At 42.9% G+C, this 27,272-nt stretch overlaps 1 protein-coding gene across 1 annotated transcript in view; it reads left to right on the top strand.

The window, feature by feature from the left end:
* Nucleotides 1-718: 718 nt before the first annotated feature.
* Nucleotides 719-27,272, top strand: part of LOC140235331 (protocadherin Fat 1-like) — a 47,831-nt gene continuing 21,277 nt past the window's right edge. The window contains 22 exon segments of the mRNA XM_072315357.1: nucleotides 719-736; nucleotides 1,533-1,850; nucleotides 2,568-2,793; nucleotides 3,295-3,434; nucleotides 3,965-4,454; nucleotides 8,149-9,644; nucleotides 10,027-10,204; nucleotides 11,016-11,237; nucleotides 11,761-12,390; nucleotides 12,812-13,026; nucleotides 13,436-13,535; nucleotides 17,482-17,696; nucleotides 18,595-18,739; nucleotides 19,304-20,370; nucleotides 20,742-20,895; nucleotides 21,338-21,583; nucleotides 22,194-22,583; nucleotides 22,952-23,166; nucleotides 23,562-23,699; nucleotides 24,512-24,655; nucleotides 25,124-26,129; nucleotides 26,598-26,789. Coding sequence (XP_072171458.1) covers nucleotides 719-736; nucleotides 1,533-1,850; nucleotides 2,568-2,793; nucleotides 3,295-3,434; nucleotides 3,965-4,454; nucleotides 8,149-9,644; nucleotides 10,027-10,204; nucleotides 11,016-11,237; nucleotides 11,761-12,390; nucleotides 12,812-13,026; nucleotides 13,436-13,535; nucleotides 17,482-17,696; nucleotides 18,595-18,739; nucleotides 19,304-20,370; nucleotides 20,742-20,895; nucleotides 21,338-21,583; nucleotides 22,194-22,583; nucleotides 22,952-23,166; nucleotides 23,562-23,699; nucleotides 24,512-24,655; nucleotides 25,124-26,129; nucleotides 26,598-26,789 — 7,945 coding nt within the window.

The following is a 27,272-nucleotide window of genomic DNA, read 5'->3' as shown; positions in this document are numbered from 1 at the left end:
ATGCAGTAGGCCTATATGAAAGTCTCGACACATGGATTCCAGTAATTGCATATGAAAAAATTTCTTCTGTAGAGGCATTACTCTGTTATCATATCATCCATACTGAAAAAGATCTGAACAAAAGTAATGGTGCAATATGGTAAAGTGCAAACAAGGCAGAACCCCCCCCCCCCCTCCTCTCGAAAACCCCAAAACTGAAACCACTGGGAGGAAGCATCGCACAGACTCTTGGTGGCATGTGGGTGGCAGAGATAGCAGTGTTTACGGAAAGTTTGCTCCAAATTATCACCAAGTCGTACTGACAGGAATATCACTCAAGCATCGTCTGGACTGCTTGGGAGATTTTTTTTTTTTTTTTTTTTTTAATGTGGATGGAGAGAAGACAGTCCACATCGAATGGCACATAGAGAGATTAAAAATGGATAGATAGGAGATAGAAGAAGTGGGGGCGCAGTGGCATAATGGATAAGACTCCCGACTCCCGAACGGAGGACCGCGAGTTCGAATCCCGCCCAGTGCTTACATCCTTGGACAAGATGTTTTTACCCACAATGTCCCTCTGGACCCAGGTGTATAAATGGGTACCTGGCAACGCTAGGGTAATAATGATAGCAGGGCCCTCTGGTAGAGCAGTGGCAACACTGAAGAGGCTACCCTGGGTAAATAAGACCTTATTATTATTATTATTAGATAGAGATATAGATTGATAGAGAGAACGATGAGGAGAGGAAGACAGGTAAACAGAAAAGCAGAAATAGAGATTGAGAGACTTATATTAATGGAGGAGAGAGAGAGAAGAGGAGGAGGAGAAAGGAGTTAAGGATGATAGAAATTGAGAGGGAAAAGGGGGAGGGGGCAAATGAAAGCAAGGCATGTCTAAGTTGTGTACGGATGATGACATTAGAGCATGTGTTCTCTTTGCGATAACAATTGGGAGGAGCCTTGGGATTGTATGGTCTTTCTATTAACTTGTGCCACCCACGACCTCAGTAATATTACTTTTCAAAATCTAGTCTGCAGATTCATGATTTTAGGAATACTGACGTTAGTGCCCACACTGGTCTTGCCATATTTTGGAAAGTGCATCATTGATCCTCTGCTAGCTATTACTGCTTTGTCGTTTCCGGCTCATCATTAAAATGAGTTTTGTCCTGATGAAGCTCGTGAAAGCCTTGTTATATTGATGTCAGTTTTACATGTATGTATTTTTTTTTTCTTGGTCATTACTTTTATCCAAGTTATTCTGAAGGCTTTTGCTACATACAGATAATTAATAAACATCAGACAAAAGACAGGAAATGAACTGGAATGAAATTGTTTTCATGAAGTTTTCTGATTCTCACTCTTTTCTTCCAATGTCAATTTCCTCCTCTGCTCTCCCCTTTGTAGGATCTCCTGTTGTCAAACAGCAGTCCTTTCAAGGACTACATACACGTGGTGTTACTGCAAACCTGTCTTCCTCATTTATTTCACCATGCAAACTTTCGAACAACACAAAATTTTTAATGATTGTCAATCCTTCCCGTTCCCAGGTCCAGATATCTGACAACGGACAGCCACCGCTGAAGTCCATCGCAAAGGTGGCCATTGCTATCGAGGATGAGAATGACAACGACCCCCTCTTCGTCGACGGCAAGAGCATCACGGTGCGGGTGCCGGCCATTGAGGCGCCCGACGAACGATACTTCATCTACCGCATGATGGCCACCGACAAGGACGTAGGGTCCAATGCCCAGCTCAGCTTCTTTCTGCGGGGTGGCAACACGGGGTCGCGCTTCTACATCGACGCCACCACCGGCGAGGTGACATGCAGCAAGACGCTGTCACCCGGGGAGGACTACGTTCTCCAGGTGAGACAGCACCGAGCATACTGTTTGTCTACTCCGACTGATTTGTTTTAGATATCATCTGATCACACATGGATTCACACTTACTTGCATATGAAGAGAATGATTATAAAACAGGTTTGATAAGCGCCATCTATAGACATTTAAAAGTAAGTCCAAGAGCAAAGTAAAGCCTTTCCGGTGATACCTTACTTGTTACATAGCAAGAAATATTCTTGAAGTAATGATTGAAAAAACGGCATCCATTGAATTATTACCTTTTCTGTTTGTAAACTGCTATAATCGTAAATATCTCATTTTAAATAGAATGGAGGTAAATTCTTTTGCAGTGAAACTTTTCGTATATATGCATGTTTGCATCTGTCAACCAGTTTGTATACAGAAGTGTACATGGGTGGTTAGAACAAGAAATTAATTCTTGTTCTCGTTTAGTGGGCCTAGGGGCAATATTCCCTAACCTCAGGCATGGCTCCCCCCCCCCCCCCATGTACCTTAGATAAAGTACGTTTCAAGGGCATCAAACACGGTTGGAGAAAGAGATCATGGTCTTTGTGGCAAGGTTAGAATCTTTTTTAGCTGTGGAATAGAAATGAGGGTTGGAAAGCATGGCAAAGATGGCTTGTTTACAGCCAACCAGTAGCCCATAGAAGTTTGCATTGAGAGAAATTTCTTTCTATTCCCTCTGTTAATGCACACATTCTTTCCCCCTTACCATTGCAGATTGAAGTCAAGGACAATGGTCCCATCGAAAGGCAGTTCAGCCTGACCCGGCTTGCTATCTATGTCGTCGCGGCACAGGAGCCGTCCCCACACGCGCCCATCTTCGACCTCTTCGACGACGGCGACTCGGAAATCAACATCCCGGAGAACGATCCTGTTGGGGAGTTCCTTCTGCTGGCGTCGGCCATAGACTACGACAACGATGAGCTGAGATATACCATTCAAGGTAAAGACAATCTGAGTTAGATCGAACACAATGACTTTTATGAGTGTCACATGCTGCCAGTCTTTCTGTCAGGACTGTATTGTGTAACTCTACGTTTAGTAGCCTATCTACAGAAATTTGAATAGACCCAATTTCATTTAATAAAAAAAAATATGTTATTGTAACAACAGCGTTTATTACTCTCAGTAAAAATACATTGAGCAGTTCTGGTGAAAGTGCCAAGTGTAACATTGTTCAGAAATGATTTGAGAATGGGCCATTGTAAAGTTTGACTTCTTGACAGTGTGCTCACCTTTCAGAATTCAGTTCAAATGCATTTTTGCATATTTTACAGAAGAAATGTATGAACCAGTTTGTCTCATGATATGCTCTTTTGTGCACATCATCCCCAGTAAGAGGTAGCTCAAACACTGATCAATGAGAGGGCATTTTGCTTGCCTGTATGTTTGTTTGTTTATGGTTTGTTTTTAATGAATGTGATGAATCTATGATAATTTTCAGGCGGTAACGATGATGGAGCATTCTTCCTGGATCCTGGAACGGGTAGCCTGTACATCGCCGAGCCCCTCGACAGCGAGACCAAGTCGACCTATGATCTCGTCATCGAAGTCTCAGATGGGTTCAACTCAGATACACTTCCGGTAAGTGCTGGATTTTCTACCTCGGACTAACGGCAGATGAAATGGCTCTTGGGGAAAGAATAGAATGGCAGCAGAGAGGATGATGATGAAGGGTTGTTACAATGATTAAAACAAGGGGGATATAAGTCTTGGTTGATTTTGATGAGATTACAGGAAATATTACCAATACAAGGAAGACCAAACAAACAATCAACTAAAAGGAAATTAGTGCCAATGGATTATTTGCATATACCTATGAGGTGATATAAAAAAGAAAAAGGTCACCAGAACTGTACATCGGTGCAGCTATGTAGCATGCCAAGCTTATTTTGTAGTAAATCCAATATTTGATGAAAATGAACTTTCAGCAATCGATATTTACTGAATGCAACAGCACTTTTCACAACCTTTTTAGTATGTCTTTATCAAGCCATGACAGTTTGGGACATGGATGACAGAGGCATTACAGAATTCTGTGAGTTAGCAAGTGAAGATGTGCTTTTTCAGAGCTGGCTAAAATCTCACAGCTAGAAGTGTTGTGCTCTCTCCAGGTCCACATCAATGTGATCGACATCAATGACAACCCGCCCGTCCTGGAGCAAGAGGTGTACGAGGTGGACATCCCCGAGAACACCCACGTCGGCACGCCCCTCCTGCAGGTGGTGGCCACCGACCGCGACGCCACCGACCGCATCTTCTACACCCTGCCCACCGCGACGGCCGACCCGGCCAGCCGCTACAAGTTCCGCATCGACACATCCAGTGGCGTCATCGTCCTCAATGAGAGCCTGGACCACGAGTCGCAGCGCCGCCATGTGCTGACTGTGGAGGTCAAGGACTACAACCTGGGGGTCCACCGCACCTATGCCCGGGTGGTGGTCAACGTCCTGGACTCCAATGACCACATGCCGGAGTTCAGCGCGGAGAGCTACGAGGGCAAGGTCTACGAGACAGCGGCCGTGGGCACCAGGGTGGTGGACGTGTACGCGTTCGACAGAGACCAGGGATCAAACGCAGAGCTGACTTACTCCATCGTTCAAGGTGTCAAAAAAAAATTTCAAGAAGAAAAGATGGCTGTTTACTCTTGTGTAACCCCTGTGTGATCACTTTTTGACTATCAACACTTTCTCTCTCTGACATTCTTGTACACTCTGGGCTTCTCTGTTGGTTCTATGTGGTTCCTTCACATGATCTATTTTGTGTGTATGTTCTCCTCTTGTTCTTATAGTTTTTCTGTGCTGCTTGTTTTTTTCTTTTGTTGCTCTGTCTGTTTATAAGGGCTGGTGTTACTGTTCCTCCTTTTCCAAATGGAGAACACTTCAAAATGGCATATCTGCATATAGTCATCTTTTATTCTCTTTGGGGAAGCTTGTGAGCAGTTGAGTGTAGGATACTTCATTATGGAGTGCCATAGTTTTGATATTGAAACTGATGCTGTAGTGATGCCAAATTCATGGAGACAATTCAAATCATGTGGGAATTGTGGCATTCTATCACCTTTTGCAAAAGTGCATGTCTTCATCAAAATGACACCATTTTCTTTATCTGCCGTTTGCACATGAAAAAACAACTTGAGCTACATTGTACCTACTTCAATGCCGATTTAGTCAATGACTCAAGAATGATTTCAAGGGGCTCATTCCTTCTTGAATATTGCTCACACAGGTTGTCGAACACAAAGTGCTGTATCATCCACCTGATATTCTTTCAGCTTCTTTGAAAGAATATTTTTTTAAAACACCTGTGACTTTATCATATTCTTTCCTTTGATGTGATCTTTCATCACATATGCACTTTCACAACATCAAAAGTATTAAGCTCCAGTTTCATATGCACCTGTTAGATAAGACATTGCACCTTTGGCAGGTGCTAACATCTTGAAATGAAGAAGTCACATTTAGTGTCCATTTTCCCACCTCAGAGCAAGCCAACGTTTTTTTGGGATCCATGCAGATCGCTTCATTGTTCACAAATCTGTCATACCTTACCAAAAGCAAACAAGATCTAGATGAGTATGAATATTGCATGCATGCTTTCAAGAAATCTATGATAACGTCCATCCATTTGTTTGTGTGTGTGTGTGTGATTGTTTTGGAGGTGGTGCTGTAGTAGATATATGGTTCAATCGTGTCAGAGATTGTGTTCAAGCAGTGTGATGTGTGCAGTTTATTTCTTGCGCCCTACTCCAAATATTGTTTTCAGTTAAGTTTTTTAGGTGTTCACCGTCATTTTGTAGGGCATAACTGCAGAGATTGTGAATTTTTGTACGTGGTAAAAAGTACTAAAGGACACATAAGTCTTCCCATTTGATGCCTTATTCAATATTGATCAAATCCTACTTTTGTTTGCCCCCACCCCCATCCTCTCCCTTGGTTTTACCACCAACCCTTCCCCCTTTTGTCCTCTGGTGATTTTTTTGTTTTTTTCTTATCCAGTCATTCGGCACGATGCGCAAAGAGGTTGGCTGACATCTTTGGTTGTATTTGGATTCTTGTTGCATTCTGCCCCGCCAGTGTCAAATAACCACTTACCAAACTTGCGGCATGCCTGCACTGTAGGGCTGACCATTAGTCCAATAACCAGTCATGTTGAATTTGTTTACGTCAAATATGATTTTGGCCTCTTGGGAAAGGAAGAGCAAAGAGTTATTTCTTTATTATTTAGAATAAAAAGAAAAACACAAATTCAATTTTATTAATTTGTGTCTTTCATTTACATTTTTACTGTATGTGGCAATAACCAGTACTGTTTCACCACATTAATGGACATGACTGATTTTTTTAATTATTATTGCTAGTTGGTCATATGCATGTTGATAATGCTTGCCTTGACCCGAATAGGCATGGAGAGAATTGTGCCTTTTTTAATGCCAGATACCCATATTGCATGTTAGAAATGATGCCCCGAGAAACTTGTAGTAACCTATCTAAAGATGTTGTAATGAGACAAGGGAGGTGTAAAGGTTAGGGACCCAATGTTTGTTTGTTTTTTCAATTGTTATTGCAACAACACAAATACTACCAAAATGAAAAACAAAACAAAAGGAAGTATTACAATAGTGTGATTATTTATTTGTCCCTCGAATTAGAATGTAACATGAGCTGCTTTTGCAAGCACTGCTGAAACAGTCAAAGCCTCTAAGAAAAAAAGAGATAATAGTTCAATATGAGGGAGACATTTGTGTGGAATGTCATGGAGTCTGGTGCATGATACTTTTATTCTTCATTAGCTGAGGAAACGTGGAAGCCAAGAATGGAAGATGTTTGTCAAAAATGTTTAAAACTTCTGTCTCAAGGTTTTTGAGTAATTTTATTAGGTGGCAGTTCCAAATATTTCATAAAGCATAAATGGAAAAGGAGGAGTTCTCATTTGCTTGTCGAAGCTGTTTGAGCAGTTTATTTTCAAATTTGCCTTGATTCACTTTGTGCGCCAATTTGCATTTTTGTTAATGGCTTAAATTGAGCGGAAATTGAGAAAGCGTGCAAATTAGGGCATTCACCTTCTAGTATACAGTTTTCAAAAGATGGTAGAGTAGAATAACACATTTGCTTGCGCTCTGATCGATGGACAGAAAATCTGCTACGAGAGTCCTTGATAATTACTGCATTCAAATTAATCTTGCATGGCAGCTACCGGCATCTGTCCAGCCACTAAAAACTGACGCAGTTCCAAAGCAGCATGCTGTCTCTGATAAATTAAGCAACCAAAGCAGAGAGTGACACCATCTAGCAGCTAAAACTGAACCTGGAAAGCAGCATGCCATTTTCATTCAGTATTGCAAAGGAAGCAGAGTATGAGAGTGAAAAGAAGATATTCAAATATACTGTAACCTGGGCCCTATTACATAAAAAGATGCAATCAAACATAAGTCAGGAATTAGCCAATCACTATCAGAATTGAGTATTCAGAGACATACACTGTATGTTTGATTTTCTGACGTAGGTGCGATCTCAACTTTTATGCAACACGGGCCCTGTGTACACTGTGCACCCATCTACCGTATACATTGTATTCATGTCTAGATTCTGCAATATTCATATTATGCTAGTATTTCAAGTGTAATGTACACACACACATGCTATAACCTTCCTTTTAACTTCATGTAGTGTTGCATGTCTAGAGCCTCATTTTCTCCTGAACAGCTGCACCACCGTTGGGAATATTGCCCTCAGTCATGAAGTATTGCAAGATGTATTTAAAAATGTATGACCCATATGGATATTGAGGAAGTTACTCCTTTCTATGTGTATCATATACGTCATTCATTCTGTAGTATTCAGAAGTCAAGTAATAGACTCATATCTCTATCCATATGTTAGTGTGTTCTTGCTGGCATTTACATCATATACGTGTATATAGCCATTGTCTCGGTTGTGTGCCATATTTGGATGAATATACATATTGTATGTGTGTATGTTGGAGTTAAACTATTAGTTGATGTTTTGGTAAAGTTTCAACATTCTATGAATCTTTGTGGGTATGCCTTCAGTAATCACTGCCAGTCATTAAAGTAGATAGAATATATTTTTAAAAATTTTCTATTTTTACTATCTCATCTTGACTGTCACATTCTCCTAAAAAGAATATGAATCCAACTTAAAGATGTTAGGAACATGAAGTATGAATAGATATAATTATTAATATAAGTAAATATAACACATTTATGTGTTTTTTGTAAAGTTTAGCTGACTGGATGTTAGGGCAATGTTGACATTTTGATTGGTTTGTCTCTCAGGAAACACTGGTCAGGCCTTTGATATTGATCCAATCCTTGGGACTGTGACTGTGGGTCATGAGCTGAACATAGAGGAGGAGGCCCAGTACTCCCTTGTGGTGCGGGCCACTGACCATGGGGAGCAGCCGCTCAGCAACGTCTGCTTTGTCAACGTGTCCGTCACACTGTCCAACAACGCCCCTCCACGATTCCGCGAGCTGGAGTACATCGCCGAGGTGCTGGAGAACCGGCCAGGCAACCAGTTTGTGATGCAGATCTCAACCCTGAGCCGCTCCTCGGTCTACTACGAGATCACCAAGGGCAACGAGGCGGGACGCTTCAGCATCAATCCTAACTCAGGCATTGTCACGGCGATGGAGCCCCTTGACTATGAAGATATCACCATGTACAATTTGACGGTTCAAGCGACCAATATGGTGGGTCTGCGCACAAACGCTTGCATGGTAATCCACGTTCAGGACGTCAACGACAATGCACCTCAGTTCACTTCATCTGAGTACATTGGCAGCATCTCTGAGTCGGCCTCTCTGCAGAGCGTTGTCCTAGACAGTGACAATCATCCACTTGTCATCAGCGCTCTCGACGAGGACTCGGGCCATAATGCACATTTGGTGTATGAGATCATTGAGAGAGATGCTCAGATGTACTTCAGCATTGACGAGAGTACTGGTGCCATCCGCACCAAGATGTCCCTTGATCACGAGAACATCCCAGAGTTTGAGTTCACCGTCCAGGTTCATGACACTGGTAGTCCACAGATGATGGCGGAGAAGCCTGCCAGGGTCAGGATCACCATCATCGACATCAATGACTCACAGCCGCGCTTCATTCAGGAGATCTTTGAGGCAACCCTCCTCCTGCCGACGTACACGGGAGTGTTTGTCCTGAAAGTCACTGCAGTAGATGAAGATGAAGTCAGCTTGTCTCAGCTTGAATACTCCATCCACGAAGGGGACCGCACTGGGCGTTTCAGCATCAACGCCCAGTCTGGCGACATTTTCGTTGCCAATGGCACCGACTTGGGCACGGAGTATGACATCACTGTCCGTGTCAGTGACGGCCTCAACTTCAACGACGCCCAGGTCCGTGTCCACATTGCCTCTCGACCGACGTCCAGCCTCCGTTTTCCGGCCAACGAGTGCTATGCCATCATCCGGGAGAACTCGAGCACGGTCCATGACGTTGCTGTCCTCTCCGTCATCGGCAACACCCTCAATGAGCCCCTCCACTACTCCATCCTCAACCCGTCTCCCATGTTTTCCATCCGGCCCACCTCGGGCATCGTGCGCAACACCGGCATCCCCTTCGACCGTGAGCTCCAGGACAGCTACCACATCGTCGTCGAGGCCAGGGATTCCCGCACCCCGCCCCGGGTGGCTCACATCATCGTCAACGTGGAGATCCTGGATGTGAACGACAACACCCCCATCTTCGTGCACCACCAGTATGACGCCATCGTGCAGGTGGATGCTGGTGTCGGGGAACAAGTGAGACAGGTGTGTGAAATATTTTCTTTGACATTCCCCTCTCTGACATGGTCAGTCCACAATCTGTTGGTCAAACATTTATGTTTGATATTGATCTATTTTTCTTCATGATCAGCCTAGGCATCACTTCTGTTGAGACTTCGCTTGTTTGTTGATTTAGGAAAACAGAGACCCATATTGCTCAATGTAATAGCGTATATTTGTTCACATTATATGAGAAGATAAAAACAGCCACACCCAAATTTTTGTGTGTAATAAAGAAGGACATAATGTAAATAAGTATCATATAATGTTGAAATGCACCTGCGTATAATGAATGAAATGGTATTGTGTTCCCCACATGATTTCAGTCGGAAGAGGACTCACAATATGTTTGTTCACATTCATTCAGGTAACCGCGATTGACCGAGACATCGGCAAGAATGGGGAGGTGCAGTACACTCTGGTGGAAGGGGGCGAAGGTCACTTTGCCATCGACTCCAGCACGGGTGTCATTGTCGTGAGGGAGAGGCTTGGCGCTAACTCGCAGAACAAGAACTTCACACTCAAGATCAAGGCCAGTGACAAAGGTGAGTGAGGATATTTCGATCAGAATGAACGATTTAATGCCCAGTCAAGGATTTATTGAGTACCAAAGTGATAACGTCACTCTTTTGTTATAGCTTGGGTTGGGACCAGGTCTGTGTATAAGCACTTGAGCCACGCGAGGTTGTTTTGGACCAGTTTCCATGGCTATGATATCACACTTTGGTACTCGATTATGTAGTGTGAGAAGTATTGTGAAGTTGCAATGTATGTGTGGGGAAACTTTGCCAATACAAGTACAGAAAAAAAATCAAAATCTGATCAAAGTGTAATTACATCAAGATATGATAAAGCTGGAATGGTTACTGGAATGTTGAGACTGAAATTCTTTCAAAATGCAAAGCACAACTTTTATTTGCGCAATTTACCATGCGAGCGAAATTTAAGGCAATTCAGCGATATGATATTTGCTTGCCAAATCTTTCGACAGCCTTGTGGGTGATACTTTATCTTCTTATGCACACATTAATCACTGAAGAGGTGATTTTAAGACAGGTTGGCAGGTAGTCCCAACCTGCAAAGTCTCATCAATTCTGCAGGAGACTCTGAAAAATTGATGATTTCTTCAAGTCCTGACAATACATTATAAAACTTTCCATGACATTGGAATCGTTGTTGCCTGTTAAAATACATGTAGCATGCAAGTATCTGCATGAAAGCTCTATGGAAATCTCTTCAATACCTCTTCAAAATCTCCATAGTAGCTCTGTAGAATCTTGCTGATTTTGATGTTGCAAAATGTTGGCCGCTCTGATAATCTAATCTCTTTCACTGCCCCTCTCTCCCTGAACGCAGGCAAGCCCAATCACAGTGTGGTGGTGGACGTGCCCATCACCGTGCGCAACAAGGCCATGCCCGTGTTTGAGGAGCAGTACTACCGGGCCAGCATCCCAGAGGACCTCGAGCTGCACTCGGCAGTCAAGCAGATCCAAGCCATCTCGCCCCATGGCAGGGACCTCATCTACAGCATCGGGGAGGGAGATCCATTCAACCAGTTTGACATCAATCCTTCCACAGGTAACATCACCATCGTGACTTACTTTGGAGTTTTTATTTTTCCTTAATCTCTCAATGTGTATGTGGCTGACATTGATGTGTATCAAAAAATGTGCTTGATTCAGAATATAAGTACAGAGAGTGGGCAACTCCAGTCTTGTACAGTCATCCAAACTTCTCTGTATTTTTTAAGCATTGGTGAGTTTAAAGACACAGTAGCATGGGGATACCATAGAGTGTGAAGATTGGCCTGACTCCGATATCTTTGAGAACCCTGTAACAAATTGTGTACAGCTTCATCACTGACCTCTGTGAGGTGTAAGGTCACACACAGCCGCAGAATCTTAGCTGGAGTCAACTGTTACTGATGAGTGTATGCTTCAATGCACATGTTCGCTGACCAATGCCATTCATGATTTTCAAATGTACCCTGGTGGGCAGCAAATAGATCAAGCCACCCATGAATCCCCACCCTGGGGGGCTAAGATACAAGAGAAACTTCTTGGAACAAGAGTGTAAATATATCTCTCTTTGGTCTTTTCAGGTGTGATAAATCTGATTGGAGCTGTGGACTATGAGACTCAGAACCAATACAGTCTGCAGGTCTTGGCCAGTGATACCCTGACTGGGGCATCTGCCATGGTGACTGTCGACATTGACATCACCGACGTCAACGATGTGGCTCCGAGCTTCAACCAGAAGATCTACCAGGCAGTGCTCTCCGAGGCTGTGGCTGTGGGATCCACTGTTCTCCAGGTCAGCAGTACTGACCAGGACTCGCCCGAGAACAGCGATGTGCGCTACCAAATCGTCCAGACAGACAACCGCACCAGCTTCTTCCACATCGCGGCAAACAGCGGGCTCATTCTCACCTCCCACGTGCTGGACTACGAGGAGCGCAGGACGCACGACTTCCTCGTCGTGGCGACGGACAGCGGTATGCCGCCGCTGCAGAGTGAGACGCACGTCAGCATCCAGGTCACGGACATGAATGACAACCCGCCACACTTCGTCAGCCGCGACTACTACTGCGCCATCAGCGAGCTGGCCGAGCGGGGTGCCTTTGTCACGGCCGTCTCGGCGATTGACCCGGACATCAGCGATGTGGACAAGCTGACGTATTCCATCGTGACAGGCAACGAAGACATGACCTTTGTCATCAACAAAAAGACAGGTAGGACAATTTTGTTACCTTTGTGTTCCTATCTTTTTAACCCATCAAATCTTGGGGAGAATTTCGCTGAAGAAATTATCATCTTCTTCACATTAAATTGGCAATCCAGAAATCTAGATCGAATAAGAGTAGATTTTGTTTATTATTTTGTAAAATGGGAGATTAAAGAAAGTTCTATGTGTACTTACCCACAGAGAAAGCTCTTCACGAAGGAGACAACAAAATCCCATAGAGTGAGTTACCTCATCTGTGTTTCCTCAATGTCAAAGTGTGCTTAGAATTTTCACTGCTTGTTGATGATATGTATTATGTCTCTATATGTTTCATACCACCCTGTCATATGTTTTATATGTGTGTATATATTTCATACCACCCTGGCATATGTTTCTATTTCTGTATATGTTACACACCACTCTGTCAGGCGTCATCAACCTCTCCACCTCACACAAGCCCAACTTGGTCAACGGGCGGGGCTTCCACCAGCTCAACGTCTCCGTCTCGGATCAGGTCTTTACCAGCTCAGCCACTGTCCACGTCAACATTACGCGGGTCAACCGCCACACCCCCGTCTTCAGCCTGGACGAGTACATCACTGATTTCATGGAGAACAGCACAGCTGGTGAAGTGGTTTACCAGGTGAGCTCAAAGATTAGATGAAGATTTTCCATATGAGTAAACTTCCATGTTGAATATCAGCTGCACAGCAAAAATGGACTACTCAGAGGACATTGATTAAAAACATTGACAAGAAATTGCCATTGTCATTGCTTGATTTCCAAGCCCAACGTTTTGGCGTGATTCCCTCCTTTCACTTACACATCTTTGTAATAATAATTTGAATATGATTTTAGGAAATGAATAAATCAAATAGAATTGAAATTAAGATGATGTGCTGTTATGACCCTTGGGGTCTTTAAAACGGCATCTTGGTGACAAAGCTTGCAAAACTTCCAGGGACTGCTCTTTGTTTGATCTTGCAAACACACACACACACACACACACACAATAACCTCAAAGAATTCTTGTGCATTTGTCTTGTTTTCAGGTTATGGCTACTGATGAAGACACTGGGATCTTTGGTGAGGTGACATACTCCATCATGAGTGCCGAGGCCAGGCGTATGTTTGACATCGACAGCCAGAAAGGTACAGTTCCCATAGCATGCCCATTGAGTGTCGGATGTGATTTGTAAGATTATGACCATACTTGTGCTGGAATCTAACCACTTGTTTTTACAGCATGCCTATCACTTGATATGTGTGAATCATACAAATATATATGCATGGAGCTACTATGCCTCTTTACACTGTGTCAAGACAAATCACACGAATTGAATATTTTGAGGAGACGAAACTTTACAGGTTTTGTGAGGAGGTATTACATGAATAATTTAGGAGGGAAATGAATTAGAATGAGGAGTAATTTTGTGTTTCTCGGTATGTTGATTTTGTTTATACCTGGCTCCTATGAAGTTACAGCCTTAGTTCAGTTCATGCATCTTCTTTGGTTTAGAGGTATAAAAGAAAAAAGAAAAAAAAATGAGTTGATAGGTGCATATGATCACAAAGAGTCACATAGAAAATCATGTTACATCTTGGTAGTTCTGAACTAGAGGTATTTTGCAGACATTCTTAGTCTTTTTACAGGCTGAGATGAAATGAGTTTATGTAGATGTAACACCTATATCTACATGTATATGCCTGGATTGTGCAAGTGTACCGTAAGCTGTCGTGTAGAACTTGATGCCTTCATAACTGCCTAATAATGCTTTTAACATGCAGATATCATATCTCACCAGCTTCCCGTCAGTATCGTGATGTTTATGGTCAAGAGAAGTAAAAAGTGTTGTGGGAAAGGAGTAATAGGTGTTCCCATTAGGCTACAAATATTTCCAAGAATATGACTTGTTTCATATACTCGAAAGACCTTACAGAAGTTGCTTTATCATAAGAGGTGATCCCTATGTTGATACTGCTGCTGCGTGCATTTGCATCTTGTCCTGCAATTGTACAGCATGTTAGTTATTGCCCAGCAATGCTTTCATGGAAGTTACAGTGGCAGTGCATATGAATGCATATGAATATCATCTACTGAATTTCAATGTTTAATCTTTGTAAAAAAAAGAAGCAGAGTTGACAAATATTAAGATACTTCCAAATGCCACATAATGAGCCTTGATGAAATATTTCATCTTCTTGACTCAACGGCAAGATAATAAAGATGTTGTTTGATTTGCTCCAGTTGCTTTCTGTCATTGCACTCATCCCAAAACAACTTTTCTGGGGGATACGTTCCTGTAATTCCCTATGGCAGCTGCTTTTTCCTTACATTTTAATACCGAAGCATGACTTTCGCAAATGCCTATTTCACAGTTTGCTCAAACACATCCCAGTTTAGTGTGTAGGCAGTTAGCCAAACAAAAACATTAATCCCTTCATTTGCATGAAGCACACATCATTATAACCTTCCTTACGTGTGCGTCAAAGTTTATTCATGATTGTTCCATTTTGTATTCAGCATGGTGTAAACACATCCTCTCCAATAGTATGTTGTAAGATCCTGAAACATATTAAAGTCACGTTCACATCCCTGCATGGTCACCATTATTTGTGTTTTTCCCCCCCTGTTCCCATACCATCTCTGTTTGTAGGTGTTCTTATATCACTGATGCCAATAGATGGAGATTCACGTATGTTTGACAAAGGATGCGGAAAAAATATTTTATTTGCTTTTGGTGGCACATCACTTACACACTTGATGAAAGTTTGATTTTCACCCTTGACAAAAGTTTTGATTTTTCACCCTTTAAGTTGATTGCTGTGTATTTTTCTGTCTTTTTTTTTTTTTTTTTTGCACAGTAGCATCTTTATGATTTAAAGTCTTACTCAAGAAGGATAGATTTTGTGATGTGATGAGGCATTTTTAAATGTCATCAAAGCAGTATTGTTACATATTATTTGCCTTTCAGTTTAAATTGCTGCATGAATCAATGTGTTTATATGAGTGTTTATTTATGCATCAAATACATTTGCATCTAAATATATTCACATATATATAAGATACATATGTTTATATGCATTTGTTTATATACAGTGTACATGTATCAGATAGGTGATAGTAATGAAATGATGATGTCACACAAACTTTTGCTAGAAGTTACCTTCAATGCGTTATGCAATAAAGCAGAGAGCGTCAGTCGACAGCAATGAATATAGTGCACAGACGAGTCACATATATCATGGTTAGTACTGCAAAAGAGCTGTAATGTTCAGAAACTCAAAGCATAATACAGTCTATCAGCTCATCAAGATATGCATCATACATTGTATGTTTGGGTAATCATCTCACCACTATAGAATTTCTGTATATATGCTCTATAATTTGCCAGCTTACTTTAATTTGACACTTGCAAAGTTTGAAAAAAAAAGATGCCAAATCAAAAAAAAAAAAAAAAAAGAGAAAGCTAAAGCTAAATCTGACAGACCAAGTATAGGTCTGTTTGTTTGGTTGTTTTTTTTTTTTTTGGTTTTTTTTTTTTGGGGGGGGGGGGAGGGGACATATGAATGTTAACTACAAGTAATTAGACAGCTTGATTGTAAAAACGACAATGACAAGCAAATTTTGCTGTTAGGCCAGTGGTCACCTTCTGCTTGCTGCGAGCTTTGTGCCTACATGTAGTGGGATGCAAGCACTCCAAGCCCTGCAAGGAAAAATAATCGAGTGTGAGATGATAACGAGCCATCATGTGGTTGGCCGATGCTTCGTAGTTTGCAGTGATGTGCTTTTAATACTAAATGGAGCTGACTGTGCACACCTGTTTGTCTGTGTGCATCTGTGTGTATGAAGCTGATTCGTCAATTCTGTGGTACTGTGGTAAACATGTTGCGTATCCATGTACAGTACAGCTTGGCAGTGACGCAAGCTGTGAGATACTGGTATCACGGACACCAGATTGTTGTTGTTGTCATTGTTGTTTCTGTTGTTGTAAGTGGTCGTCTTGTTATTGTTGCTTTTATTTGTATCTGCACTTTTATGACCAGGACCCTGTTGCATAAAACTTGAGATCAGACTGACTTGAGATCAGACTGACTTGAGATCAGACTGACTTGAGATCAGACTGAAGTCAGAAAAACTGAACATATAAGTCTCTGAATACTCATTATGATTAGCTGATTAGCTCTTGGCCTACTTGTGTCACCCTCAGTCTTCCCAACCTCCACCCCCCACCCCCGCCAACACACACATTCACACACCTGGGCACAGTTTGCCACAGCTACTACTCAACATTTTGTGTGTGTGTGTAACTTTGATGTGATGGGCAGAGATAAGTTGTATTAGCATGAAGGTTTTACATGTTGGGACAATACAACACAGTTTGCATTCTGCAGCTACTGACCATTGTAAATTTTTATACTAACAATTGGAATTGAACTTAAGATTGTGTGATTGCATCTCAGTACTTACAGCAGAAAGGAAGTGCTTAAATGTTTTATAATTATATATCTTTGAGAGCAAATTTATTTTCCGGCCTTTCACTGGGGTGTCAGGATGTGATTAGTGAGGTGCCTATCACGAAAGCATCTGAATGCAGAGCATAGATATATTCAGATGTATCCAGTGTGTTCATCCAATCATTGGTTATCTCCTCGTGTTCTCACAGTATATTTGCATTCCAGATCTTATGTGTTGGAGTTGCTTTCCCACTAGATTCAAACATTTCACTTTGAGCAGGTATCTGCACTTTGTATTTAAGGGGTCCAAAAATTTGGGGGGGGGGGGGGAGATAGGATGTTGCAATAAAAATTAGGGAAAAGATAATGAGACTTGTCCCGGAGGAGAAAGAAAGTGCATTGTTCACATTGCTTCCCAGGGAATAACTTTCGAATCAAATTTGAGTAGCAATGTCAGCCGATGACAAATAATATTTCAAAAGGTGTCCTGTACGCTTCTAAGGAAGAAAACTGCTTCACAAAAGAAGTTTGTGTAGCAGTGGTATAAAAAAAAAAATGCATGGCAAATTGTGATGCGATACATACCAGGAATATCATTCCCTGCTTCCATTAAACTGATTTCATCCTGTGCTCCTCACAGGTGAGATCCGCAGCCGGACGCTCCTGGACCTGGAGTCGGTGAGTGAGCGGATGCTCCGCGTGCCCGTCATGGCGGTGGACGGGGGCGGCAAGACCGCCTACACCACAGTCCAGGTCATCCTGAACGACAGGAACGACAACCCGCCCCGCTTTGAGATGAAGGAGTACCGTGCTTTCATCGGCGCTGACGCAGAGCTGAATACCGCAGTTGTGGTGGTAAGTGGTATAAATCATGTAACATTCATTTGTTGTTGTTTTAAAGAAAGAAAGAAGAAAGAAAAAAATGGGACCCTATTCATTCATTTCATTTCAGTTCAGAGTATTCATTTCAGGTCAGAGTATTTTTACACCATGAAGTCAATGTATAAGATATTTCCATATCCTTAGCCTTCACTTCTTGGTTTATTTGTCATTGATCTGTTTATATTCATGCTTGTGTAATTTTTTGTTGGTTTTATTTGCTTTTAGATTATAGCTCCCATTGGCAGTCTTGCCTAATTTTTGCAGTTTTTCACAAAAGAAGCAAAATTGGCAGAATGGCATATGCTTGATTTTAGATAAAACCAAGGCTGAAGTTTGATAATGCTTCTTCAATGTAGTCCTTTCATTTCCATTCATTTTCTTAGCACACCTAGGGTATTTTTCAGTCACCCCACGTACAGAACCCCCTTTTTTTTCCCTTCAGAATTAAAATTGTGATCAAGCTTCTCATGTTGTTACATGTTTACCATGTGAGCAATGATTGTAAGCATTTATTTGCATTTCTTTCTTTGGTGTATTTTAGACCCCAGATTTATACATTTATGATTGATCACTGATATGGATATGTTTTCATACTCGCATTGGCAGACATGTTGTAGGAAACTCCTGTATCCAAATCTGTGATATTTTTGCTAATTTTGTTGGCAGAATGTACCCTTGCCCACATAGTGGAACAATTAAACTGCCATTATTCACCATACCTTATGCATGGCAAGTAATTTGTCATACTCCATCACTGTATTGTAATGCTGATAGAGCTACGACTATATGTGAATTCTGTCGATTGCAATTTTCAATGTGCATGGTGTGGTGACCAAACTGGATTAAACCTGCGCTGCCTTCCAATTTGCAGGTGGCTGCCACTGATGGTGACTCTGGCAGCAATTCCCTCCTGACGTACTCCTTCACCAACGGGACAGACACCGCCACCTCTGACCTGTTCCAGATCGACACAAAGACTGGGACCATTTCCACAAAGGAATCTCTTCAAGGAGAAGGTAAATGCTATGGCTGATATTGTGATACCAGTGTGGAAGACAGAGACAAATCACAAATTGCTGTGTTCTTTTCAAGGAAATTCAACTTTAATTTGCAAGATGCATGATCTCACTGCACATTGAGGTGTCAGTCCAGATCATCTGTTCCAGACCCTCCATAGCAAGCTCTTCGTCATCTTTTTATCAGAAGATTTGAAGTACTGGTAAATGACTTTTGTTAGATTTCATTTGGAGCTCAGTTTTATGTAATTTCATCAGAACTTTTCCTGTCCCATTCATAGAGGTGTGCATGATGATTGAACAACAAGAACAAAAATAAGCTCAGTGAAAGTTTATGTTTCACCGTCTGTCACCATTTACCAAGTTTATAATGGGATGAAGAACAGACAGGAACACAAAAGGGAAGTTGTTAGCAGTAAATATCAAGGTATTCAATAAACCTGGCACTCCAGGGATCTCCGAATAACTCACTACTAGATTGTTATGTTTTTCATCAACATTGGTTCAATTTGTCATATTGTAGTATTGTCCTAGTGACGTGAGGCTTATTTTTCTGTGCTGCAGAGGGATCCACCTTCCGGTTCTTTGTCATGGCCGAGGACGGAGGGAACCCTTCGCTGAGCTGGGTGACCGCTGCTGAGATCTACGTCATGTCTTCAGACGATGAGCAGCCGGTCTTCGATGATGAGTGGAACCCGCCCACCATCGACGTCGCCGAAGATGTGCCTGTGGGCACCTTCCTCGCATCCTTCAACGCGCACAGCAACACCTCGGTCACGTACTCGCTGGTGCCGGGTAACGACAAGCACACCAACGAGCCAACACGCTTTTCCATAGACGAGCAGGGCAACCTGACCCTTGTCAGTGCTCTGGACTTTGAGTCCGTGGCGTGGTATAAGCTGATTGTCAAGGCAACCACAGCAACTGAACCGCCCATAGCCGCCTACTCTACCATCCTTGTTACCGTGACTGATGTGAACGACAATGTACCCATCTTTGAGGATACCTCTTATGACTTGAAGGTTCCAGAGGACACACCAGTGGATGAGCCCATCCTGAGGGTAGTGGCCATGGATGCGGACTCCGACCCCAACAGTCAGGTGGTGTTCAGCCTGGGTGAAAACGATGACGATGTCTTCGAGAAGTTCAAAGTGCACGACACAACAGGTGTCGTGACCCTCCGAGAAGCCATTGACCGTGAGATGACTGTCACCTATGATGTGGTCATTCAAGCGATGGACGCTGTCGACAGCGACTTCACGGCAACGACCACTGTCCACGTGACTGTCATGGACTTCAACGACTCGCCCCCAAGATTCACCAAGAAACTGTACTCCGGAGAGGTCCTGGAGAATAGTTCCCAAGGTACTGTTGCCATCACTGTCCAGGCAATCGACAGTGACGTCGGCGCCAACGCCCGCATCGTGTACTACATCACGTCCGGTGACCCGTACAACCACTTTGCCATCGAGAGCAACTCTGGGACTATCTATGTCGCCAACCAACTGGACAGAGAAGTAAAGGATTCCTATCGTCTCAATGTAACTGCGACCGACGGCCTGTTTGCAGATACAACTCAAGTTGTGATCACTGTCACAGATATCAATGACAACTCTCCCGTATGTCTACAGGTAAGAACACGTCCCAGGAAATGCTTTATTTGCACACACTTCAGAGTTAGTGCTACTACAGACGTGTCCTGTCAAGGAGCGATGCTTGCTTGATAGGGAGATTTTCAACTATGTTGATGATCATGTCATTTTGTGTCAAGGATGTCATTGCCTAAATTGGATAAGGTGAACACTTGGTCAAAGAAAAAGAAAGCACTCCATCATGGCTAGTGATAGTAATTATTGATGTGTGATTTTAAAGCAGGTATGCATTCATTAACCAGTCACCCAGAAAGCGTTGTCTTGTAATGTGAAACTGACAGCCTAAAAACCCTCTCATTATTTTTAGACCCATCTGTTGAATTATTATGTCCCTGTTTTCCTTTTGTCAGACTCTGTACACGGAGAACATTCGGGAGAACCTGCCTGTTGGTCACTATGTTCTCCACGTCACTGCGACCGATGCTGACATTGGAAGCAATGCAGAAATCGCTTACACCCTGGAGGGAGAGGGATCAGAACTGTTCACCATCGAAAAAGATCCAGGTAAAGAAATGAATTCCATCTTCTATTTTCCTGTAACCTCATAGATTGAAGACAGTTGTGATCCTAGCTGAGCTTGCACACTTTTGATTATAACATGTAAGCGTTATTTAAAGCATACTTTGTGGAGATTGGGAAAAAAACTGGTCAGCAGAAGGGTGTATATCTCTATGGAAATGGCATAAAACCCACCTACAAAGTATACTATTCATTGAGCACATTTTTAGTGCACATATCAGAAAGAGATCCATGGTGCATTTTGAGGAAGGAGGCAAGGTTCCATTATCTATGATGTCTAAGAAAGGCAGTGCTAGAGTTGGCCGAGGATTACATGGACATGGTGTTATTGTATTACACATAGGGCTAGATGATTTTATGTATCTATTTCGAGACAATTCGAGTCTAGGGCCAATAATCAGAACATGCTTCACTTGCAATATTTCAGTTGAAGGCACCGGGATAGTGCGCACCCTGGGAGAGCTGGACTATGAGGTCAATCGCTTCTACCGATTCCGAGTCATCGCCACCGACGGAGGCGGGCTCTCGTGTTCGACTGGAATCTCTATCGGTCTCCTGGACGAGAACGACAACCCACCAGTCTTCTCTCAGCTGGTCTACAACGTCAGTGTCAGCGAGAACACGACTGTCTCTACACTGCTGACCAGGGTCCAGGCCATAGACCCAGACTCAGGTAGGAAGAGAGCACAGTAGCTCCAGATCCCTGAAACTGCAAAGCTAGATGGAAACACTTATTCTAGTTGTATCCAATTATCTTGGTCGTCCGACATTATTTGACTGTTTGGGGAAGTTCTCATGAAGGCTCATACCTCATTGTGTATCATACCAAGAAGAAAATTGAATTACATTTAAATGCTTTTCCAGATATAATGTACTGAATGAAACAGTAGTATAAATATTGTGTGAACAAAGTAAGACGTAGATGAGCAGTTCTTCCATGTTATCACAGACAAGGATGAATAATGACATATACAGTCTGTAGAGTATGTGATAGGTACAACTCTACATTTGTGATAACAGGAAGCAGCAATTCATGCTGCAAATGCACCTGATGTGGTATCACTTTCTCTTGCATACAATGTAATTACAGCAACTGAATCTTTCTTCATGTAGCCCTAGAAGCACTAATTATTCGATAGATTAACAATATGATACCTTAGAATGAATGAATAGTGAAACATTACCAAATATTATCTTAGTCCCAAACATAGACTGTGATACCATATCTCAAGCATTTAGCTCATCATGCCCTAATCCAATTCAAATTGATGACTGAAATGCAGGAGCTAACAGGCGGCATTACTTCACTGTGACTGACCATCGGGAGGAGAACGTGTTCGCTCTGGACAGCGAGTCCGGCATCCTGACGCTGGTCCAGAGCCTGGACCGGGAGAATCGCAGCCAGTACAACCTGACGCTGGTCGCCATCGATGCCCTCCTTAGCGACCTGACCTCCTCCGCCCAGCTCATCGTCAACGTCCTAGACGAGAACGACAACGAGCCTCAGTTTGAGAGCGACCTCTATAATGCCACCATATCGGAGAATGCCCCGGTTGGCAGCACGGTTGCCACCGTCCTGGCTCTCAGCCAAGATGTGGGCCTCAATGCCCAGATCACGTACCAGATCGTGTCGGGCAACGAGCACGGCAAATTCAGGATCGACAGTGACATCGGTACGTACGGGAAGAATCAAAGCGCGCTGTAAACCTGTTTGCATGACAAGTTATGAATGCCAGTCTCTATTCATAGTGTGGCCTCACATTTGAAAATTATGGTATCATACAGTTCCACATTTGTGATCATTTCTGAAGAACAATGGAAAGGAGATACCTCATTTCAAGTCTTGCATGCCTTTTTAAATAACATCACATAAATACTCGATTGAGGTTCACTTCTTGCATATAGAGAGTCCTTCTTTATGTTTCTTGCACACAGAAATGATTCTCTTCTGACTTTCTTAAATGATTCCTAGACATATTTGGCTTTGGTATATGTTATTTGCTGGTACGTTTCAACACGGACTCCATTCTTGCATTGGCAGGTGAGATCACAGTTGCAGCTGCTCTCGACTATGAGATGTCTAGCACCTACTATCTGACCGTGAAAGCATCGGACATGGGCACCAATCCGCTCTCTGACTCCACCACCATCAACATCTACATCACCGATGCCAATGACAACGCCCCACGCTTCAGCCGTGACATTTACTCCACCAACGTCAACGAGGCTGCAAGGGTTGGCGGGGATGTTGTTCAGGTGAGAACCTAGTAGGACACAGGCCTTAATGAATTGACAAATCATGCCCACAAAAACATTGATCTACATGTTTGTGCAAGATTTTTCTCTACCTTGGGGGCATGGCCCAAATGGAAACTCCAGATATTATCTCCTTTTTCGTCTAGGTCTAGACTTCCGAACAGGTTGAAATAGAAAAAAAAAAAAAATTGTGAAAAAGAAACATAAGTTGTCCAGTGCAAGCACATTGATGAAAAATCTTGTATTCGTTTTCCACTCTGATAACTTCAAAAGTTTAGCTCTTTTCCCTCTTTCAGCATATTTTTGTGTATGTGCATCACACAATCAAAATTTGATGAAATTCATGTCTATTTCAAGCCATGATCATCATATGATTTGTTTTTCCCTTGATGTAGGTGATGGCAACCGATGCTGACAGTGGGGTCAATGGGCACGTGCTCTACTCCATCATTGATGGTAACCTCTTTGACCAGTTCACCATCAACCCCAGCAACGGACTGGTCAGTTTGGCCGCAAAACTGGACAGGGAACAGGTGAGCATGACGATGAGATGAATGCAAAACAAAAATTTTAGTATTCACCTAATTTTGATATTCGCTGTTGTCAAAGATTCATTTTGAACTTTTGCCAGATTTGCTTTGAGTAGTTCACTGTTTCTTGATCCTGGTATGAAAGAGCAACCAGCCAATATAGACCTTTTTTACTCCCTGCACAATGCATGGTGCTCACTTGAATGGTAGAGCTGTGAGGTCTCTTTCCTCAAGGCAAAGTGTGGGAGAGAGACATGGGATGATAGAGTGATAACCAAAGACGCTTAACTAATAAGACACGAAAGTGCGCGCTAATCCTGTACAAAACAAATGGACAGCGCGCGGTCCTCAAGCGTATACGCACATCACCCGAGACGCGCTGCCTTGACGCTTGATAAACAACAGCAGCGGCTTCAGGGACAGCGCATCTCAGGTGATGTGTGTCTTTGCCTGAGACGCGCTGTCTTTGCAGATGTTGTTGTTGTTTATCAAGCGTTTTTGATTGTGAGATCATGTTGTTGCCAAATTTTTACCTCCACGAAATAATCCTTATTACTCTAAAATCTCGTTCTTCAAAATAATCCCCTTAATCGAAAAAAAGCTACGACTATAATTTTTAAATCTTTTTAAGATAATAAAAATACCACTACCTTTGGAAATGAGTGATGTTCCTAGGTGTACTGAGTTTGTACTTAGCTCTCTTTTGTATCGTCATGTAGGGTAGCCATTTTGTGTCCATTGTTATCGCGCGCCTTCGTATCTTATTATCTCTACTATCTTTGGTGATAACTCTGACTTTTGTGCTGGTTCTGCAGATCTCCTCCTACTCCCTCCTCGTGAGAGCCATGGACCTGGGCGAGGAACCTCAGCACACGGACGTCACCGTCAAGGTCACCATCGACGACATCAACGACAATCCGCCTTTCCTGCTCCAGCAGAACTACACCATCAGGCTTCAGGTAAACTGTTGGATCATCCTGTAATACTTTTTATCAGGCAACTACCCCCACCCTAACAAACCTTGTATATAAAGTTGGTATAAACATATGTACATATGTTTATTTCATATTTATTTTCATATGTAATGCTCTTCTTTTATACGCAGCTACAATCAGCCTAACAAAGTTGTACGTACAATTGGTATAAACCAGGATGAGATCTTCGTGCTGGCAGGAACCAGGGGTCAGATGGATCGTGGCTTAAGTGTAGCCCTGTTGTGTCAGATACACACATATCATTGAATAGTCAATATGAATGTACAATTGCATTATATCAAAAATTGAACCATTCAAACTTGTTCATTTTAGGAAATATGTTACAAAGGTCGATGATACACTTGATAGGACATACTTTGATGGTAGGCCAGATTTAGTCATGTAATATCCAGGTGTTTTAACAAACTATTTTGCTGATCATTATTCTTCCAGGAGGATACTGCAGTGGACTCTGCCTTGCTAGCGTTGAATGCCACAGATCTAGACACTCCGGCCAATGGCGCCCCATTCACGTTCCAGATTGTGCGGGGTAATGAGAACGGAGAGTTCAGCATGGCCGGAGGCAACGTGCTGCGCAACCGCATATCTTTCAACAGGGATGTGGAGTCGCAGTACAATCTGACCATCGAGGTGATGGACAGCGGCCGACCCGTGCTATCCTCGCTGGCCTTCGTCACGGTCATCGTGGTCAACCAGATGAACATGCCGCAGGTCATCTCTCCGCTGACCATCACCATCAGCTCCTTCTTGGACACCTTCCCCGGCGGCTACATCGGAGAGGTCACCGCCACGGACAAAGATCCCTACGACATCCTCACATTCGGCGTTGTCAGTGACAACCTCTTCCGCATCGGGGAGAAGGACGGGCACATCATCGCAATGCCTGACCTGGATGAGGGCTACTACCCAGTCAACATCAGCGTCAGTGACGGGCATTTCACCGTTTACGCCAATGTCCAAGTGACCGTGCAGCAGCTAGACCAGGCCATGCTGAACAACAGCGTCACTGTCACTTTCGCGGACACGACGCCCGTGGACTTCCTCCCCAACCAGGCTATCTTCAAGTACACGGTCGCCAACCAGTTGCTCGCCCTTCCCGAGGACGTCATCGTCATCACCATCCACGAGTCGGCGGAGAACCGGGCCAACACGGACGTTGTCTTTGCCATCCAGCGCAGGAGGCAGCGCGGCAATTACCTCAAGCCGAAACAGATCCAGCGGCAAATGGGCGACCTGAGCAACGCCTTGAATGATCGCATGAAGCTGGAGGTGGTCTCTTGGGTCAGCGACATGTGCAAGCCTCAGTCCTGCGAGTTGCACTATGCCTGCGAGACTACAGTCACTGTGAATTACTCCACCGTTTCCACCTTCTCCACCCCTGACAAGAGCTTTGTGTCTTCCAGACATCACCGTGACTATGTTTGCATCTGTCAAACAGGTATGAACCGTTAACCAGAGAGTAAAAATGAAACTGCTTATCAAGATTAAAACAAGTCCTTGTAACCATTTTTTGTCATTAATTTTCCATGCGAGAGTCATATCTTCTGACAACATCAAAACTCAGCACTGAGTTCTGTCTGAACTTTTTGAATGAGAGGGGAAAAGAAATTGTTGGCTTTGTATTTATAAGCATTATATCGAGTCTCAAGTCATTCTATCCTATCAACCTGTGGTGGTTTTGGACAACCAATTGAAAGTTAGTTTTAAGAAGCTATCAAACGTGTCTGGACGTAATTGGAAAGGAAATTTTCCACAACAATTTTGTGTGGAGTAGTTACTCAAATCATGAATGGTTAGCTCCTCACAATGTACAGAAGATTGAGCCTGAAATTTGTAAACTGTAATAACAGAGATATTTGATGAAGTGAATTGAGTATATTTTTTTCCTCCTGCAAAATCTCGAAAGACTCGTGTGTGAGCACTACCAAGAGACCACCATCGACCCCCAAGCCGCGGCCGACCACCATCGCTGAGCGCACCCCAGGACCCATCAAACAGCCGTGTGCCAGCAACCCATGCCATGTGAACATGCGATGCGAAGACGTGGGCAGGTCGGACTACATCTGTACCTGTCAGGACAACTCACACTCCTGCTTCCGTAAGTCTGGAGGTCTCCCACCCAGGGAATGTTCCCATGAATGGTTGAGAAGGTTGACCGTGGGTGTTAAACAGCTCTCCAGTTATACATTGGTCCTGCAGTCATGGAAAACCTGAAAGACTCGTGGACATATTTAGAAATTGTTCCTGGCCAGGAAATAAGATGAAATAATGAAATATTTACAAAATATCATTGAAAAGTCCTGCCAAATAATTTTGCATAATTTTTCCCCATTGCAGTGATATCCATAACTATATTTCACTTATCAAATTTGATGTAATAGTACATAAATATTGTGAATTATTATTATTAGTCGTAGTAGAAGTAGAAGTAGTAGTAGTAGTAGTAGTAATAGTAGTAGTAGAAATAGTAGTAGTAGTAGTAGTAGTAGTAGTAGTAGTAGTAGTAGTAGTAGTAGGAGTAGGAGTAGGAGTAGGAGTAGGAGTAGTAGTAGTAGTAATAGTAGTAGTAGAAATAGTAGTA

Source organism: Diadema setosum, chromosome 11 (genome assembly GCF_964275005.1).
Source record: "Diadema setosum chromosome 11, eeDiaSeto1, whole genome shotgun sequence".
Taxonomy (NCBI): domain Eukaryota; kingdom Metazoa; phylum Echinodermata; class Echinoidea; order Diadematoida; family Diadematidae; genus Diadema; species Diadema setosum.
The sequence above is the reverse complement of the archived record's forward strand: the minus strand, read 5'-3'. Positions and strand labels throughout refer to the sequence as shown.